This window comes from Passer montanus, unplaced genomic scaffold (assembly GCF_014805655.1).
Source record: "Passer montanus isolate IOZ18808 unplaced genomic scaffold, ASM1480565v1 scaffold143, whole genome shotgun sequence".
In the NCBI taxonomy this organism is placed as follows: domain Eukaryota; kingdom Metazoa; phylum Chordata; class Aves; order Passeriformes; family Passeridae; genus Passer; species Passer montanus.
Window position 1 is genome coordinate 451,444 of NW_024361275.1, and position 15,358 is coordinate 466,801.

Sequence of the window (15,358 nt, forward strand, 5' to 3'; positions counted from 1 at the left end):
AGTGCCAAAGGGGGATCATCCTCCTCAGCAGGCTCCTGCTGAGGGTCTGCCACGGACATGCAGTGACGTATGAGAGTGGAAAATTATATGTTACAAAAAAATTCTTCCTGTGAGGGTGATGAGGCACTGGCACAGGCTGTTCTGGGAAGTTGTGGATGAGGCTCTGAGCAACCTGGTCATGTTGAAGGTGTCCCTGCTCACGGAAGGGGGGTTGGAGCTAGATGATCTTCACCTTTCCAACCCAAACTATTTTATGATTCTGTGAATTTGGAGACCCCTCCCAGTGCGTCACCTCTTTGGGAACGTGAGCTGCTCTGTCAGCTCCCAGAAGCTGCCCTACAGTGCGTGACTGTGCATTCTCTACAGTGAGCTCCTCACAGCGCCCAGCACAGGGCGGGGAGCGCCTCTGTCGATGAATTAATTACTTGATTAATTAAAACAACACTTTGTCATTGTGAGTGTGCCTCGGCTGCCGGGAGGCGCGCTGGGACCTCCGGGCCGCCAGGCGGCGCTGCCGCCCCACGGCACTGCCGGCGGTGCCGCTCTAGCGCGGTCAGCGCCACACGCGGCGCTTCCGGGAGCGACGGGCGCCGGGAGCCGCAGGTGGGACGGGACGGGAGCTGGGTCCGCGGGCTCAAAAAGGGGACGTGAGAGGCTGGGGGGCCGGGAGGGGAGTCTGGGGCACGGGCGACACTAGGGTGGCGCGGGTGTGGGGTGGCGGACCGGGAGTCGGTGGTGCAGGGGAGGGGCTGGGGCTGTGTGAGGGGGAATGCGGGTGTCGGGCAGGGGATGGGGATACCGGGGCAGGGCTGGGGGTGTGTGAAGGGGAATGCGGTGTCGGGCAGGGGATGGGGATACCGGGGCAGGGCTGGGCGTGCCGAGGCAGCGCTGGGCAGTCGGGAGGGAGCAGGACTCGGCTCCCGTGCAGGAGGGGATACAGGGAAGTGCGTGGGGCAGTTGCCGGACACGGAGCGGGACGAGTGAAGTCGAGAGGCTGATGGGGGCTGCGGGACGGGCGGGTGTGGGAGTGCTGGGCCAGGGACGGGTGATGGTGGGGAGGCAGTGGTGCCTGCCTGGGGCTGAGCCTGCCTGTCCTTCCCTCTAGGATGCAGCGGTGGCCAGTGGTGCTCTTCCTGGCCTGGGTTTGCTTTCTCTTTTTTGCTGGTATCGGGCTCTTCATGAGCGGCTTCTTGCTCACCCGGATCGAGCTTGCCAGCAGCAGTTCCTGCTCAGACCCGCTCGTGCCTCCGCTTTGGGAGAGGCAGAGCCTCCCGCCAGGCTCCTGCTGGGCTCCCCAGCGCTTTTCCAAGGCTGTGCTCGTCATCATCGACGCCCTGCACTTCGAGTTCGCCCGCTTTGACCCCGCCAAGGCCAGCCCGCTGCCCTACGAGAACAAGCTGGGCGTGCTGCACCAGCTGGCCACCTCGCAGCCCCGCCACGCGCGGCTCTACCGCTTCCGAGCCGACCCGCCCACGGCCACCATGCAGCGCATCAAGGGCCTCACCACGGGCTCCCTGCCCACCTTCATCGACGTGGGCAACAACTTCGCCTCCTACGCCATCCAGGAGGACAACCTGCTGGCACAGCTGGTGCAGAACGGTGGGTTCCAGGCCTTTAGCTCAGGCAGGGGAGTTTTGGCTGGATATAATTTATTTTTTTTTTCACAGGAAGGGGAATAGGTTGCCCTGGAAGTGCTTAAGAGGCTTTCGTATCTTGTGCTGGGTGGTGTGGTTTAGGGTTTGTAGTGGTGGGTGGGTGATTGGACTGGATGGTTTTGAAGGTGTCTTTCAACCTTCATGATTCTGCAACTGGGGCTGTTCAGCCTGGAGAAGAGAAGGTTGTAGTGCAGCCTTCCAGTACCTGAAGGGGACCTACAGAGAAGCTGGAAATTAATTCTTTGTCAGGAACTGTAGTGATAGAATGAAGAACAATGGGTACAAATTAACAGAGAAGTTCAAGTTAGATATTAAGAAGTAATTCTTTACTATGAGGGTGGTGAGACACTGGAACCCCAGGAGGGTTGTGGATGGCCCATCCCTGACAGTGTTCAAGGCCATGCTGAATAAAGCCTTGAACAACCTGATCTAGTGGGAAGTGTCCCTGTCCATGGGAGGGGGCTTGGAACTGGATGATCTCTAAGGTCCCTTCCAACCTCTTAACATTCTGTGATTCTATGACTCTGTGTGGGCAGGGCAGCAGCCCACTGGGACAGGGCATGTGCAATCCTCTGCTCAGTTAAACCTGTATTCCAAATCTTGATTATTTTCTCCCTGGGAAGGGTATTCCTTGCAGCAGATCCCCCCTGTGAGCTGATTCTTTCTCCCTGCTAAATGACATTTACCTAAGGCAGGGCTGTCATGCAGGCAGGGCATTGCCAACTTGGGTTAGCAGTGAGAAGTAGCTGTGACCATGACTTCATCTTCATCATCTTCAAAGATGACAAGAAAGCAGGTGAAAGTGGCTGCACGGGTGGCGTTTGTCCCAAGGTCACCCTAATATCATTTACATAAGGCAGGACATTGCCAGCTTGGGTTGGGAGTGAGAAGTAGCTGTGGCCATGACTTCATCTTCATCATCTTCCAAGATGATGAGAAGGCAGGTGAAAGTGGCTGCACGGGTGGCGTTTGTCCCAAGGTCACCCCCAGGAGTGCCTGTAGGACTGCCAAGGTTGTGTTGTGTGAGGCACGTGACAGGGAGGAGCCAGGTGTGCCAGGTGGTGCCAGGTGTGCTGTGGGGGTGTCCCTCAGGCAGCCAGCCTGCCTGGACAGCTGCCCGCAGCCATGAGGCAGCAACCTCATCCCATTCTCGTTGTGGTTTGGTGCTGCTGGGGCTGCTTAGTGCACGTAAAGGGCTTGTTATGGTGGGATAATGGAACAGAGGGAAGAGGACAGGCCACAGTGGTTTGTTACCCAGAGAAACTTCCTTCCAAGGCTCAGAGTGTGCTAAGGCAACATGACTTTGTGTGAGCAAGGTGGGCAAATGCAGTGAGTCATCTGAGGTAAAATGATGATCACAGTATATCCTGTGGCAGAACAGCAGTCTCAGGAAAAAGGTTCCTTGCTCCCAGGCTGAAGAGACTCTGTGGAAACACAGCTGGCTGATGGCAGGCAAGGCAAGGAGAGAAAGGGCAGAGGGAAGCATCAGTGCTTTTGCCTTCTCTTTTCCATGTCTGGAACACCATCACCACTGTGTTTAAAAGCCAGAGCTCAGGACTTCTTCTCTCCATCACCTGCTGCCTTGAGTTTTGCAGTGGTGTCACAGGCCTCAGGTGAGGCTTTGTCTGCTTCATGCTGCACCCTGTGCACCCGCCTGTGTTGTGGTGGCCCAGGAGTCTTCCTGCAGGAGTGATGTGTCAGATCAGCAATAAGTCCTGAGGTTATGCAGTGGCTTTGGTGTGGGGAGCACTTATGGGCTGGTTCCTCCCTCTATTCAAAGTCATTTACAGACAGATGGGTTTTTTTAAGTGAAAACTTTAGTTGGACAGGAGCCATTGCTCCAGATCCTGACCTGGATCTGCTCAGGCTGTTTGTGGTAACAGCATGACCCAGGAGGGCTCCATCTCTCATTGGTTCCTTTCTTCTGGCTCAGGAAGGAGAGTGGTCTTCATGGGTGATGACACGTGGGAAGGACTCTTCCCAAAGAAGTTCTTCCGTTCCTATTTCTTCCCTTCTTTTAATGTGAAGGATCTTCACACTGTGGATGATGGGATCCTGCAGCATCTCTATCCAACTGGTAAGTAGCTCTTTCACCAGGGCATGGATAAACCTTGGCCTAATATGGCAGACCTACTGCAAATTCGAGGTAGGGCTGGACGATTTTTTCCTTTACAAAGGAGCACTGGGCAGTTACACACTGGTGCCCTAGGATTACAGTGCTCTAGCTGTATTTCCACAGATAAGGCAGTTCTTGGAGCCCACAGACCATTTCTGTAGATACCCTTCCTCTCTCTGAGTCAGAATTCAGCTTTTTGGGGTGAGGTTAGACTTCTGCATATGTCTTACAAAATACACTGATGGGATGGAGACAGAGGAGCACCTTAACTTTGACATGTGGCTGCCTAGGCAAGCACACAGTGCTCCTGCACACAATGCAGGAAACACAAGTTAGGAGCCTGAGACACAGCACTGCTCTCAGCAAAGCGTTGGTGCTCCCTAGTCATGGGAAGAAGATGAAGCATGAAATAGGTTATTTCCACCTCCCTGAGATCCTGGGACCAAGGGACAAGATCATTCATTTTTCTGTGTCTGAATATAAACAACTCATGGGTGTGGTGGCCTTTCATGGGCAAGTCTGCATGCCTTGTGTGAGAGCTACAGGTCATAATTTAACTTCAAACATATTGGTTTTCATGTGTTAAGGCCCTGAAGCAGAGGGGAGAGGCCAGGGTAACTTTCTAACTAGGGACTATGTTGGTGTGTCATGCCCATGTACTGGGATGCAGAGGGGCATGTTGATGGGTCCAACTTAAAATATCTCCAGGGAATGATGGAAGTTGTGGGTTCTCCTTTTTCTGAGCTCAGTCTGTGGCAGTTTGAGGTAAGTTCAAGATGACTTGGGTGGCATTGTACTGTTCTCCTCCTGAGGGGTGGGGAGAAAAAACAGGGATCCTGGCATGTTTGCAAGGCTTTGAGGTCCCTGTGTCATTGCACCCAGGGACCTCTGGCCAAGACTATGCCTGACTTAAAGCCTGCATCCATTTCCCCAAGAGCTGGCGGTGGCAGGAGGGGCAGAAATAGCAATATCCACAGGCAACCAGGAAATTTTGGCAGGAAGATCCAGGCTTAGAATTCCAGGCTGGTGCTTGATATGTTTTCTTTTGTTCTGCAGTGGACAGCGGTGAATGGGATGTGCTGATTGCTCACTTCCTTGGTGTGGACCACTGTGGGCACAAACACGGACCCGACCACCCCGAGATGGCAAAAAAGCTCACCCAGATGAATGAGATGCTCAGGTGATCAGCATGGCACTGAGGAGTTGCTAGCTGGCCTCTTCCTTCTGCCAGGCTGGTGGCACCTTCCCAGGGAATTTACAAGTGCAGAGGAACAGGGAATGCTTACAAAACAGCTTTGGCCAGCAGCAGCTGGAACCTCAGCTATGGGCAGTATTGCTTGCATAGAGTGTTGAGAGGTTTGGTTTCATAAGTAAGGCTGCCCTCAGGTGTTGCTTCTCTACCAAGCCATGAGATGATAGTGCAGCTGGAGTGTCACTGAGCCTGTCTCTTTCCATCTTTAACATGGACATTGTCCCACTGAGGTCTGGCTAACATTTGAGAAGCAGATGGAGGACTCTGGTTAGGGAATGAGTGCTGCTGCATTTATCACACAGAACCATGAGCTGCACCTTTGAGACAAAGGACAGGATGGGATACAGAAATTTCAGTAATGCAGGTGTGTCTCAGCCCAAAATGCTGCAGCTTTTGATTCTTAGGGCTGCTTTGAAGTTTTGCTGCTAGAAGGAGTTGGGAACTTGCTGTATCTGAGAGTGCAGCATATACTGTGCCATACCTACTGCATCCTTCAGGAACTAATCCCTGCTTTTTTCCTTTGAAGTGGGAGATGGCTCACGTAACATGATACATGACCTAAATAGAAGCAGCCTAAAATTTTGTTTTTATCAGGAGCCTTTCTTCTGAATTGCATTTTTGTCACAATCCTTGAAGGTATTGTTTGCTGGGGATCCAAGCAAGATTGGTCCACTCTGTCTTAGGGCTCTGAATTTTCAGTTTGGTTTTAAAGCAGCAATTTAAAACACCCTGGACCCTGGCTTGTTACAGTTCTGCATCAGCATTCAGTTTTGCTCATATCCTTTTGTGAGCTTCACCTCTGTGGTGCAGGCAGGCTTGCTGGAGAGATATCCTCTTCCACCTAGGCTAGTAGGGCCCTTGCCCAGGGAGGAGTTGACCTTGCTTGTCTTGGTGGCAGGTCCTTGGTGGATCACCTGGGAAATGACACTCTTCTTCTGGTGGCTGGGGACCATGGCATGACAGAAACTGGAGACCATGGTGGCGACAGCGAGAAGGAAGTCAACGCAGCACTGTTTGTGTACAGCAGGACACCCCTGTTTGGCAGTGGCCCTCCAGAGGTGAGGAGTTGACTCTTAGCTATCCCTGCCGGAGTTGGTGCCTGAAAACTGCATCCTGGATTACAGAGGATTAGAGAGTGACAGTTTTACTGGCTTTTTTTAGACTGAGAGGGATGGGGAGTCTGTCACAGAATCAAGGAATAAGCTGAATTGGAAGGGACACATCAGGATCATCAAGTCTAACTCCTGGCCATGCACAGGACACCCCCAAGGGTCGTGCCATGTTCCTAAGAACATTGTCCAAACATCCTGAACTCTGTTAGGCTTGGTGCTGTGAACACTTCTCTGGGGAGCCTGTTGCAGTGCGTGATTGTCCCCTGGGGAGCCTTTTCCTACTATCCAACCTAGAGCTATCCTGACACAACTTCAGACCATTCCCTCAGGTTCTGTCACTGGTTAGCACAGAGAAGAGATCAGTGCCTGACCCTCTTCTCCTTGTTAGGATGTTGAAGATCACCAGGATGTGTCCCCTCAGTCTCCTCGGAGATCAGTGCCTGACCCTCTTCTTCCCCTTGTTAGGATGTTGAAGATCACCAGGATGTGTCCCCTCAGTCTCCTCGTCTCCCGCTGAACAGACCAAATTACTTCAGCCACTCCTCACACGGCTTCCCCTCCAGACCATTCATCAGCCTCCTGGCTGTCATTTGGATGCTTCCTAATAGCTTAACTTCTTTCTTATATTCTGGTGTCTAAAACTGCCCCCAGCATTTGGGGCCAAGCAGAGCAGAGTGGGACAATCCCCTCCCTTGCCCGGCTGTTGATGCTGTGCCTGATGCCTCACAGGACGGGGTTGGCCCTCCTGGCTGCCAGGGCACTGCTGACTCAGATTCAGCTTTCCATCAACCAGGACCTCCTGGTCTCTTTCCATGGTGCTGATATCCAGCCTTTTCACCTTGATTGAGAGGAGTGGGAGGTCTGTCACCTTGTCTGTAGAGCAGTGGAAGGGCTGACACAGCATACAGAGAACTGAAGTGTTTGGAATGCATGTTCAGATCATGCACTACAGCTGTGAGGGGTGCTTGTGTGGGGCCAGGTGAGCTGTTGGACAGCCAGTACCTTCCCTGTCAACCTGCAGCTCCCAGCAGGCATGCTTCTCACCAGAGAATCCTTGGGGAGAGTAGAGCTGTGCCTCTGCCTGGATAATGTTTGAACAGGGATGTCTTCCCCACTGTCCTCTCAAATGAGTGAAAAACTCCATCGCTGTGTTCTCTCTGAATTTCTGATTCCTCCCCTGTCTTTCCAGGAGCCTGAAACCATTCCCCAAGTGAACCTGGTGCCCACTGTGGCCCTGCTGCTGGGGGTGCCCATCCCCTACAGTAATATTGGGGAGGTGATGGCCGAGCTGTTCGCTGGGGACGGTGACGCTGTGTCTGCAGCCTTGCAGCAGCTCTCAGTCTACCACATCAATGCCAAGCAGGTATGGCCTGTGGTAAGCCTCCCATTGAACTAGAGGGGAAAAGGAATGGGGTTTTAACCACAAACCTCTTCTGCTTGGTGGAGGTGAAATGGTGACATGCTGTTATCTTCATGGGGAACTTACTTTGAAGCATTACATCCTTGCAGTGTTTGCTCCAGTAAAAGACAGCCCCATTTTCCCTAAAGAGAAATAAGAGCCATGCTTTTAGTGCTGTGGTGTGGAAAATACTGTCTGGGAAGGTGGAGGGTGGCTGGACCCAGATGGTCAGAAGTGGATTAAGTAATAGGGGATGCTGGTTCCTCAAGTCTGAAGATGACCAGAGGCAAGTCTTGTGATTGGAGATTTGAAAGTAGAAGTGGAGATTTTGATGCTGCTTCAGTTTTGAAGGAGAAACAGTGTTAACAAAAAAACCATTCTAGATTAGTGGAAGAAGGAAAAGAGTAATGAAAGACCAAATTAAAAAACTAACCATGTAATAGGCAATACTAAGGTAGGATACTGAAGGAGCAATTTACACAAAGTGCAACAAAATACAGAACCCCGGGAGCAGATTGATGAAATATGAATGAGTCTCTACATCAGGTATGAAAGAAGCCTAGGCAGTGGAGCCGGCTAAGTGAGAGCCTCTATGGATGATGTGAGCTCCATCTGTTGTGGCTCTGGTCATGCTGCAGAGCCAAATTTGCCACAGGCATTGCAAGGCATGCATCTCAGCTAAGGGCCAGTTTGCCTTTGAGGGATTCTGGATTCCTGGGAGTACAGGAATAACTCCTCTGGTCCCAACCAGCTCCTTGGAGTGCCAGTTGGACACCACTGGTGCAAGCCAGTGAGGAGCTGGAGAGAATGATTGCTGATGGGAAGACAGAAATACTCAGCTCTGTAATTATAGAGCAGCAGAGTGCTCTGACATTTAAAGATCATACTGTGTGTTAGTGTCCATTAATCACTGAGGATATCAATCGTCATTTGTTAGGAATTAGCATTATCAAGTTGTGCCTGTTTAAATATTTGCACTCATTGTTTGAGGAGGTTTCTGGCTCGGTAATGGTGGTATTAAAGAAGCCATGGCATTCCAGGGAAGCCCGTGAGAGAGCCAGTGCATGTGTGTGCCATCCATGGGCAGGGGCAGACTGATTCTGACTGTGCTCTGAGGCAAATGGAAGGTGTGTGAAGTTACAGGTGCAATTCAGGACTGGAGAGATCTAAGGAGATTTATGTGTGTGCAGGTTCTCTGCCCTGCTAATGCCCCTGTAACACTTCTTTCATGACTTTGGGATCATAGCTGCCTCTGTTCATGTCATCTTGAAGTAGAAAGCAAAAATAATGAGTTTTTCTTACACTATGGTGCAGTGTATTAATGTGCTATTATTGAAGAAAGGGAAGCAGTTTGGATTCATCCACTATAAGTTTTTTAATGTGGATGTTTTTTAATGTGATGTTTTTCCTCAGACAAAACTGTAAAACTCAACATGGGGTGCAGATTAACAAGTCTTTTATAGTAATGACTTCTGGAGGACATTTGCCTAATTGCTGTCAAAGACTCCATAAAAGCCCTTAGTGATGCACAGCATTAGCAGAGCTGTAGCTGCAGGAGTCATGGCTGTCACTAAGGATGCATCTCTTGAGAGGGATGTCATTTTGGCAGAGAAATTGAGTTTCCTGATGGTGACATCCTTGGGTGATATGGCTGGGGGCAACTCTGCCCTGGCAGGGTTTGTAAATTGTAGTTGTTTCCATTATGAAGGGGCAGCATGAAGCGCTGAATCCCATTCCCAGTTTTCCAGTGCTGCTGTCTGATCCTGTGTCTCCTCTCCTGTAGGTGGATCGCTTCCTGCAGTCCTACTCGCTGGTGGCTCAGGACCTGCCAGCAGAGCAGCTCCAGCACCTGCAGGAGCTCTTCTCCAGTGCTGTGGAGGAGCACACGCAGCTCCTGACCCAGGTGCAGGGGACGACAGTGCCTCCGGAGCTCAAGCCAAGGCTGGGAAGCCTCATCGGTCGCTTCCAGCGCTACTTGAGGGAGGCACGGGCTGTGTGCACCCAGTCCTGGGCCCGCTTCCACCCCCTGCGTATGGTGGGGGGCTGCATCCTTATTGCTTCCTCTTGCTTGCTCTGCTACATGGCCTCAGAGCTGGCCGTGTCCTCACAATCTCTCTGTCGCAGCTGCCTCCTGTACCCGCTCTTCTGGGGCCCTGTGGGGGCTGCTCTGCTATGGCTGGTCCACGTTTTCACCCAGGAGGAGCTGGATCTGCTCCTGGTGTCGTCATGGGCAGCCGCTGCTTCTCAGCTGGGTTTTTTCTGGCACTGGTGGGGCCAGCATCTCAAGAGAGCCCGTTTGACAGGCAGTCAGCCACCCTTGGCCAGTGGTGGCCTGAGGCAGAGGCTGCGAGCATGGCTGGGGCTGGCCTTCCCCATGGGCATTCTGTTCTTCCGCTGCGGAGCTATGTTCTCCGACAGCTTTGTTGTGGCCGAGGCACGGGTGGCTCCGTTCCTGCTGGCCTCCCTGGTGATGTTGCTAGTAGGGAAGCTCCACTGGGATGGCCACCTGACTGTGCCAGAAGGTCCCAAGCAGCAGCTCCTTGGCGTTTCTTCTTACCGGAGAGAGATCTGGTACCTGCTGTGCCTCGTGGCCATGCTCCTGGTCTGCGTGCGCCTCTCCAGTTTCTTCCACCAGTGCCGCGAAGAAATCCCTCAGTGCCGGCCCTCTGCTTTCCTCTCCCCACTTGCCAGCCTGAGAAACACACGGGCCAAGAACCTCTTCTACCTCCTGTGCGTGGCCTTGCTGGCTGGGCTGGTGTATGCAGTGCAGAGCTGGCTAAGGCACTATGGCAACCTGAACAGCTCAGACCCCCTCGTGCTCTTTGTGCGCTGGGGTTTCCCACTGGTGGTCCTTTGCATTGCCTGCTACTGGGCCGTTGCCTCCAGTGCTGATGACTCTCTTGGCAAGCTGCAGGAGCTGGTGCAGGTTGCAGTTGTTGTCTTTCCCAGGGCTGTCTATGGACTAGCATCCATGGGACTGCTGCTCCTGCTGTGCAATCCCATGACAGTGTTTGCAAAGGACACACGGGAGTCGGCAGGATCCATTGTCACTCCCTACCTGGGGGTCCCTGGCTCTGAAGTCGACTTCCTCCACGTCATCCCTCAGATCTACAAGAGGATGCAGGAGTCTCAGAAGAGCCGGCTGGAGCGGGGCAGCTGCAGGGCCACTGTTGCAGCATATGGGCTGGGCAGCGTGTACTCAGCAGCCCTGGTCATAGCCCTCACCCTGCTGGCCTTCCTCTTGATGCTTCTGCACAGCGAGCGGCTGAGCTTTGCCTTCCTGCTCCTCTTCCTGGAGGCCTTTGTGCTGCTGCACATCCACACGTGTGCCAGAGGCCTTGCTGGAGATGCTGGTGAGTCTGGGCTCAGTAGAGCAACCACTGGATGTGTTACTTGGGGTAACCTGCAGTGACCTTGCCTTAATTACAGTGGGAGAAGCAGGATCTAGTTTCTAGTCTTGGGAAATAGTGGTGCACTGATCCTCACAATACTAGCTTTTTTAGAGCTGCTTAAATCCTCTGGTAGCAGAAAGATGCATGCAGCAGGGATGTGAACATGGGAGGGGGAGAGTGTCTGGGGTCAGGGAAAGGAGCTCTCTTTTTCCCAGGGAGTGAACAGTCACCTAACTCCACTGGTTCTGACAGAGTGCAGTAGCAAGGCTACTGGCACCAGCAGAGGGAATGCTGGCCCCTTGCTGTATCTGTGGGGGGAGCTGACTGTTTCTTGTCTCTAAAAGAGCCAACATGAAAAGGGAACCTGGAAAAAAGGTCACTAGGCTTTTTTTCACCATGGATCTGTCTTGTTCCTTGATGCTGATATCCCCATCCCCTGCCTCTGTTTTTGTCTTTTATTCTCTCAGAGCTGTTTTCAGTGCCGTGGTATGCAGTGATCTCCTGGCTCCTTGCTGCTTCACAGTTCTTCTATTCCACAGGCCACCAGCCTATCTTCCCAGCCATCCACTGGAATGCAGCCTTTGTTGGCTTCCACCTCGACCACAGCATGAATGTCCTGCCTGCTGTCCTGGTGGGAGCCAACACCTTTGCCTCCCATATCCTCTTTGCAGGTAAATCAATTTCTTCCTGGGCTGTGGAGCCTCAGCAGACACAGATCAGTGCAGTGCCTTGCCTGGGGCTCTGCAGGTTGAGGACGGGGCAGTAAAGGCTCCAGCACCAGCTGAGCAACAGCATCCTTGCTGCTCCCCTTGTGGGACCACAGCAGCCTGGCCTGGAGCTGGGGTATGTGCTTCCTGCACATCCAGGGCAGGATGGCAGAGCCTAGACTGCTCCTCGCCTGCTGGGCTCTGATAACTTCATGTGCCTTTGTCCTTGAGGTAGTTGGCTGCCCGCTGCTCCTGCTGTGGCCCTTTGTGTGTGAGATGTCCAGCTCACAGAGGAAGAAGCCCAAGAAGGAGTCCCGGGAGGCGCTGCAGGAGGTGCAGGAGCACATGATGGAAATGAGGCTGCGGGAGTCTCCAGAGGAATTCTCCACTGCTCTGCTGCGGCTGGGATTGAAGTACCTCTTTGTCCTTGGGGCACAGGTACAGGCAGAGGCAGGGTGGCTGTGGGAAGGGTTGTCTAGGAGGAAATTGGTGTGCTGTGATAACTGTGGGGCACTCTGATGAGAGAAAGGGGTCAGCCAGGACACAGACAGGCCCTGGGGTGGAGTGTCTAGTTGCAGGTGGAAGAGCAGGTCCCTTCTCAGCCATGCCATTTGCTCTGTGCTTTGGGAAGGGCTCCAGCATGGAAGCTGCCATATGGATTAGGATGCTTTTCATACCTGTATGCCCAGAGTGGGAGTGTCTGCACAGGAGCTGCAGGGTTGTAATCCTTAGCATTCCTATCTCAGCAGCTCTGGTTTTCATATGTGCTGTGATTATACAGGAAGCTAAACACCAGAAATTTTAATCCTGTGAAAGAAGTGAATAGTTTTCTGGAATTTATCTCCTCAAATCATTCTCCTGTTTGTCAGACCAGAGACAGTGCAAGGGAAGGGGCAAGCCCTGCAGCAGAGAGCAGCAGTGCCCCACTCAATGAAATAGGTCAGGTTAGCCATGGTGTGAGCCCTCCCCCTGTGCTGCCCCAGCCTGGCCCCACAAGGGCCTTCATGTACCCCAAGATGCTTGTATTTCCTGACTTGAGGACATCATGTAAGGGAGTCCTTCTTAGGATGCTCATTCCTGATGTGTGCTGTGCCAGCCTCTCAGGTGCAGTTTAGTACCACCTTCAGATGTGAACCTAGTGCCCAGGAGGTCTCTCCAGAGTCACCTGTAACTTGTTTTTCATGATCTTCCCCACAGCTTCTGGCCTGTGTTTGTGCAGCTATGATCCTCAGGAGACACCTCATGGTTTGGAAGGTCTTTGCCCCAAAGTAAGTCCCAGAAGTTGCTCTGATGCTGGATTAAGACTCATGTCCCTGACACCTTGACTAGAGTTCACAGACAGTAATTTTGGAAGGGACCCTGTGATTGATCTTCTGACTCATTGCCTAGTACTGGTTGTAGGAATATCCCTAACTAACTCCTGCTTGAAATTCAGAAGCTAGACTTGAACTAGAGCCTAGAAGTTTCTCTTCATCTAAATTTCCAAGGACACACAGAGCCCCCCTGGAAGCTGAGAATGTTGTAGTCAGAGAGTCAGAGGTAAGGATACCAGACCAGAAGTGATAAACCCAGAAATGCTGAACCAGCAAACCTTGGAACTAGTCAGTGTGAAGGGTAGCCTCAGCCTGTGAGGGATTCACAATCCTGGCTCAGTGTGTCCTGAGTGGCCTCTAAATCAGAGGAGTGCTTGGCTTATAGGTTACAGGCAGCAACTGCTGGGGAGTGAATGTAATTCAGGTTTTAGGATGCAGGATGCTACCAGCCTCTCATTGTCAGGAAAATCAGTCAGCTGGAGGGTAGCAGCCTGTCTCTGTAGTCGTGCTGGCTCTTGTATCCTCAACTGCATGTGTTGTGCCTGCAGGTTCCTCTTTGAGTCGCTGGGCTTTGTGGTGAGCAGCATCTGCCTCTTGCTGGGGATCTCCCTGGTGATGCGTGTGGACTGTGCCGTCAGCACCTGGTTCAGCCAGCTTCAGCTGAGGTAGCCTTGGAGGCGTGGGGAGCCTGACCTGCTCGTCGGCCCAGGCTGTGCTTGTCTCCTTGCCTCCCTGGGCTGTGAGGGACACACGAGCCGCCAGCAAACCAGTGCCTGCCAACAGCAGTCAGGGATTGTGCCCAGCTCCCTGCTGCTGTGCTGAACAAAAGGACTGGAGCCAACTGCTCCTGGCTCACAGGGATGGTGTTTCTCAGCAGAGGAGGTCAGAGCTCTCACTGGGCCTTTGCTGGCAGCAGGAGGACTCTGCTGCAGGAGCCCAAGAAGCAAGAGTCCTGAAGTGCTCCTCTGGAGAAACACCAACAGGGATCTTGCTGGTACTTTCCTGACACCTGCCACAATGTGCAGCTGGTAGGCTTCAGTGGCCAGCAAGGTGTCACCTTGACTGTGCAAAGACTCACGGGATGGAGCTGGCTGAGGAGGGGAGAGGAGGTTGGAAGGGGAGGGAATGTCCCACAGCCCCCACTTGTTTTCACACGCTTGGTTTTCATGCTGGAATCACACTGCACATGGTTCCATGCAGATGGTTCCTGGAGCCTCGGTGGCAGCTACTCCTCTGTAAAGTCAGTCAGTTGCTCCGTAGTGAGGCCTCTCTTGCCCTACACTCAGTTCAGTCCCACTTCCCTGGTTCCCCTCAGCCCTGTGCAGTGCAGTGGGGAGCAGTCTGGGCTGCCTTGTACATCAGGCTTGGGCCAGTGGTAGCAGGGACAGCTGTGTGCATGACCAAGAAATTCTCCACTTCTGTTCTCAAACTGTCAGGGTCCCTCTGGGCTGGGTGGTAACAGCCAGTGCTCTTGATCTCTTCCTGGCTGTGTGCTGCTGGATGCTGGCTGTTGACTGTGAGCAGTTAAGATGCAGGAGGATGTAGTGACAGGATGTGGGCTCACACCCTGCTGGGCCTGGCCAGCAGGAAAGGGGAATCTGGAGTAGGTGTCCCAGCTGCAGGAGTAGCCTTGGTGTGAGCTCCAGAGCCTGAGAAGAGCTACTTGAAAGTCTGGAGCTAGCACCAATTCTTTTGGGAAGTGGTTTAGCTCAGCTGGTGTCTGTGTGTGTGTGCTGGGTGCTGTGGACTAGATGCAGTCAATCACATCCATGATCCCATCTTTGGGGCTTTTCTCCCTCTTGGCCTTGGCATTCTCTGTGAGACTTCATGTCACAAGTAAGCTATGCCAAACATGCCCTTGACTGCTCACAGTCAGGAGGCATGGTGTTTCTTTCTTTATGGGCATAGGTAGAGGGTGGTGACCATGGTGCCTGGCCACATCCCAGCTCAATTCTTCCTTCAGTTTCCATTGGAGCTGGGATTCCTTACTGCCCCGAACCACTGTGTGGCATTACTTGGTGCTATGAAACCTTTTGTCTCTTTCCTCTCTGGAAAGAGACAAGGACTGCATGCCTGGGATTTCTGCAATGATATTTGCCTGATCCCATTAATTTTTAACTCATGCACCATGACTGCCCCTGTTTGAGTTCATTACTGCAGACTGTTAGCATAACTCCAGGCTCCTCTTCTCCTCTGCCCTGCAGAGTCCCAGGGAAAATCTCTCTCATGATTTCATTTCTTGCCATTTTTCCCAAGTGCCCGGTTGCTGTGGTTCTTGAGGGCAGGTGGAATTATGCATTTTACCCCTGCAAAACGCCTGCTCAGTTGTTCAGATGCAATTCCAGGAAGGCTTAAACTGTTCTTATATTAGGTTTCCATTGCCTGGCCTGCTCCTGATCTGCTGGCTGTGCT

The 15,358-nt window shown here is 52.7% G+C and overlaps 1 protein-coding gene across 4 annotated transcripts; it reads left to right on the plus strand.

Annotated features, from left to right (window-relative positions):
- The first annotated feature begins 108 nt into the window (after positions 1 to 108).
- PIGO (phosphatidylinositol glycan anchor biosynthesis class O) lies at positions 109 to 14,088 on the plus strand. Of its 4 annotated transcripts, XM_039700738.1 has the most exons (12): positions 109 to 603; positions 1,106 to 1,599; positions 3,589 to 3,732; positions 4,828 to 4,951; positions 5,922 to 6,081; positions 7,325 to 7,498; positions 9,318 to 10,887; positions 11,394 to 11,597; positions 11,869 to 12,071; positions 12,831 to 12,901; positions 13,495 to 13,611; positions 13,821 to 14,088. In XM_039700738.1, exons 2-12 carry the CDS (start codon positions 1,107 to 1,109, stop codon positions 13,900 to 13,902), a joined length of 3,342 nt encoding a protein of 1,113 aa, XP_039556672.1. In that variant the 5' UTR covers positions 109 to 603; position 1,106; the 3' UTR covers positions 13,903 to 14,088. The 4 variants fall into 4 exon arrangements, with proteins under 4 accessions (XP_039556672.1, XP_039556669.1, XP_039556670.1 ...); XM_039700735.1 differs by having other exon boundaries at positions 13,495 to 14,088; XM_039700736.1 differs by having other exon boundaries at positions 11,466 to 11,597; positions 13,495 to 14,088.
- Positions 14,089 to 15,358: the final 1,270 nt, after the last annotated feature.

Bases quoted from the DNA above. Each gene is read 5' to 3' on its own strand.
- PIGO (XM_039700738.1), top strand. From the start codon at position 1,107: ATGCAGCGGTGGCCAGTGGTGCTCTTCCTGGCCTGGGTTTGCTTTCTC. The intron at 10,888-11,393 runs GTGAGTCTGGGC...TTATTCTCTCAG, and splicing joins AGGCCTTGCTGGAGATGCTG to AGCTGTTTTCAGTGCCGTGG. The intron at 11,598-11,868 runs GTAAATCAATTT...TCCTTGAGGTAG, and splicing joins CTCCCATATCCTCTTTGCAG to TTGGCTGCCCGCTGCTCCTG.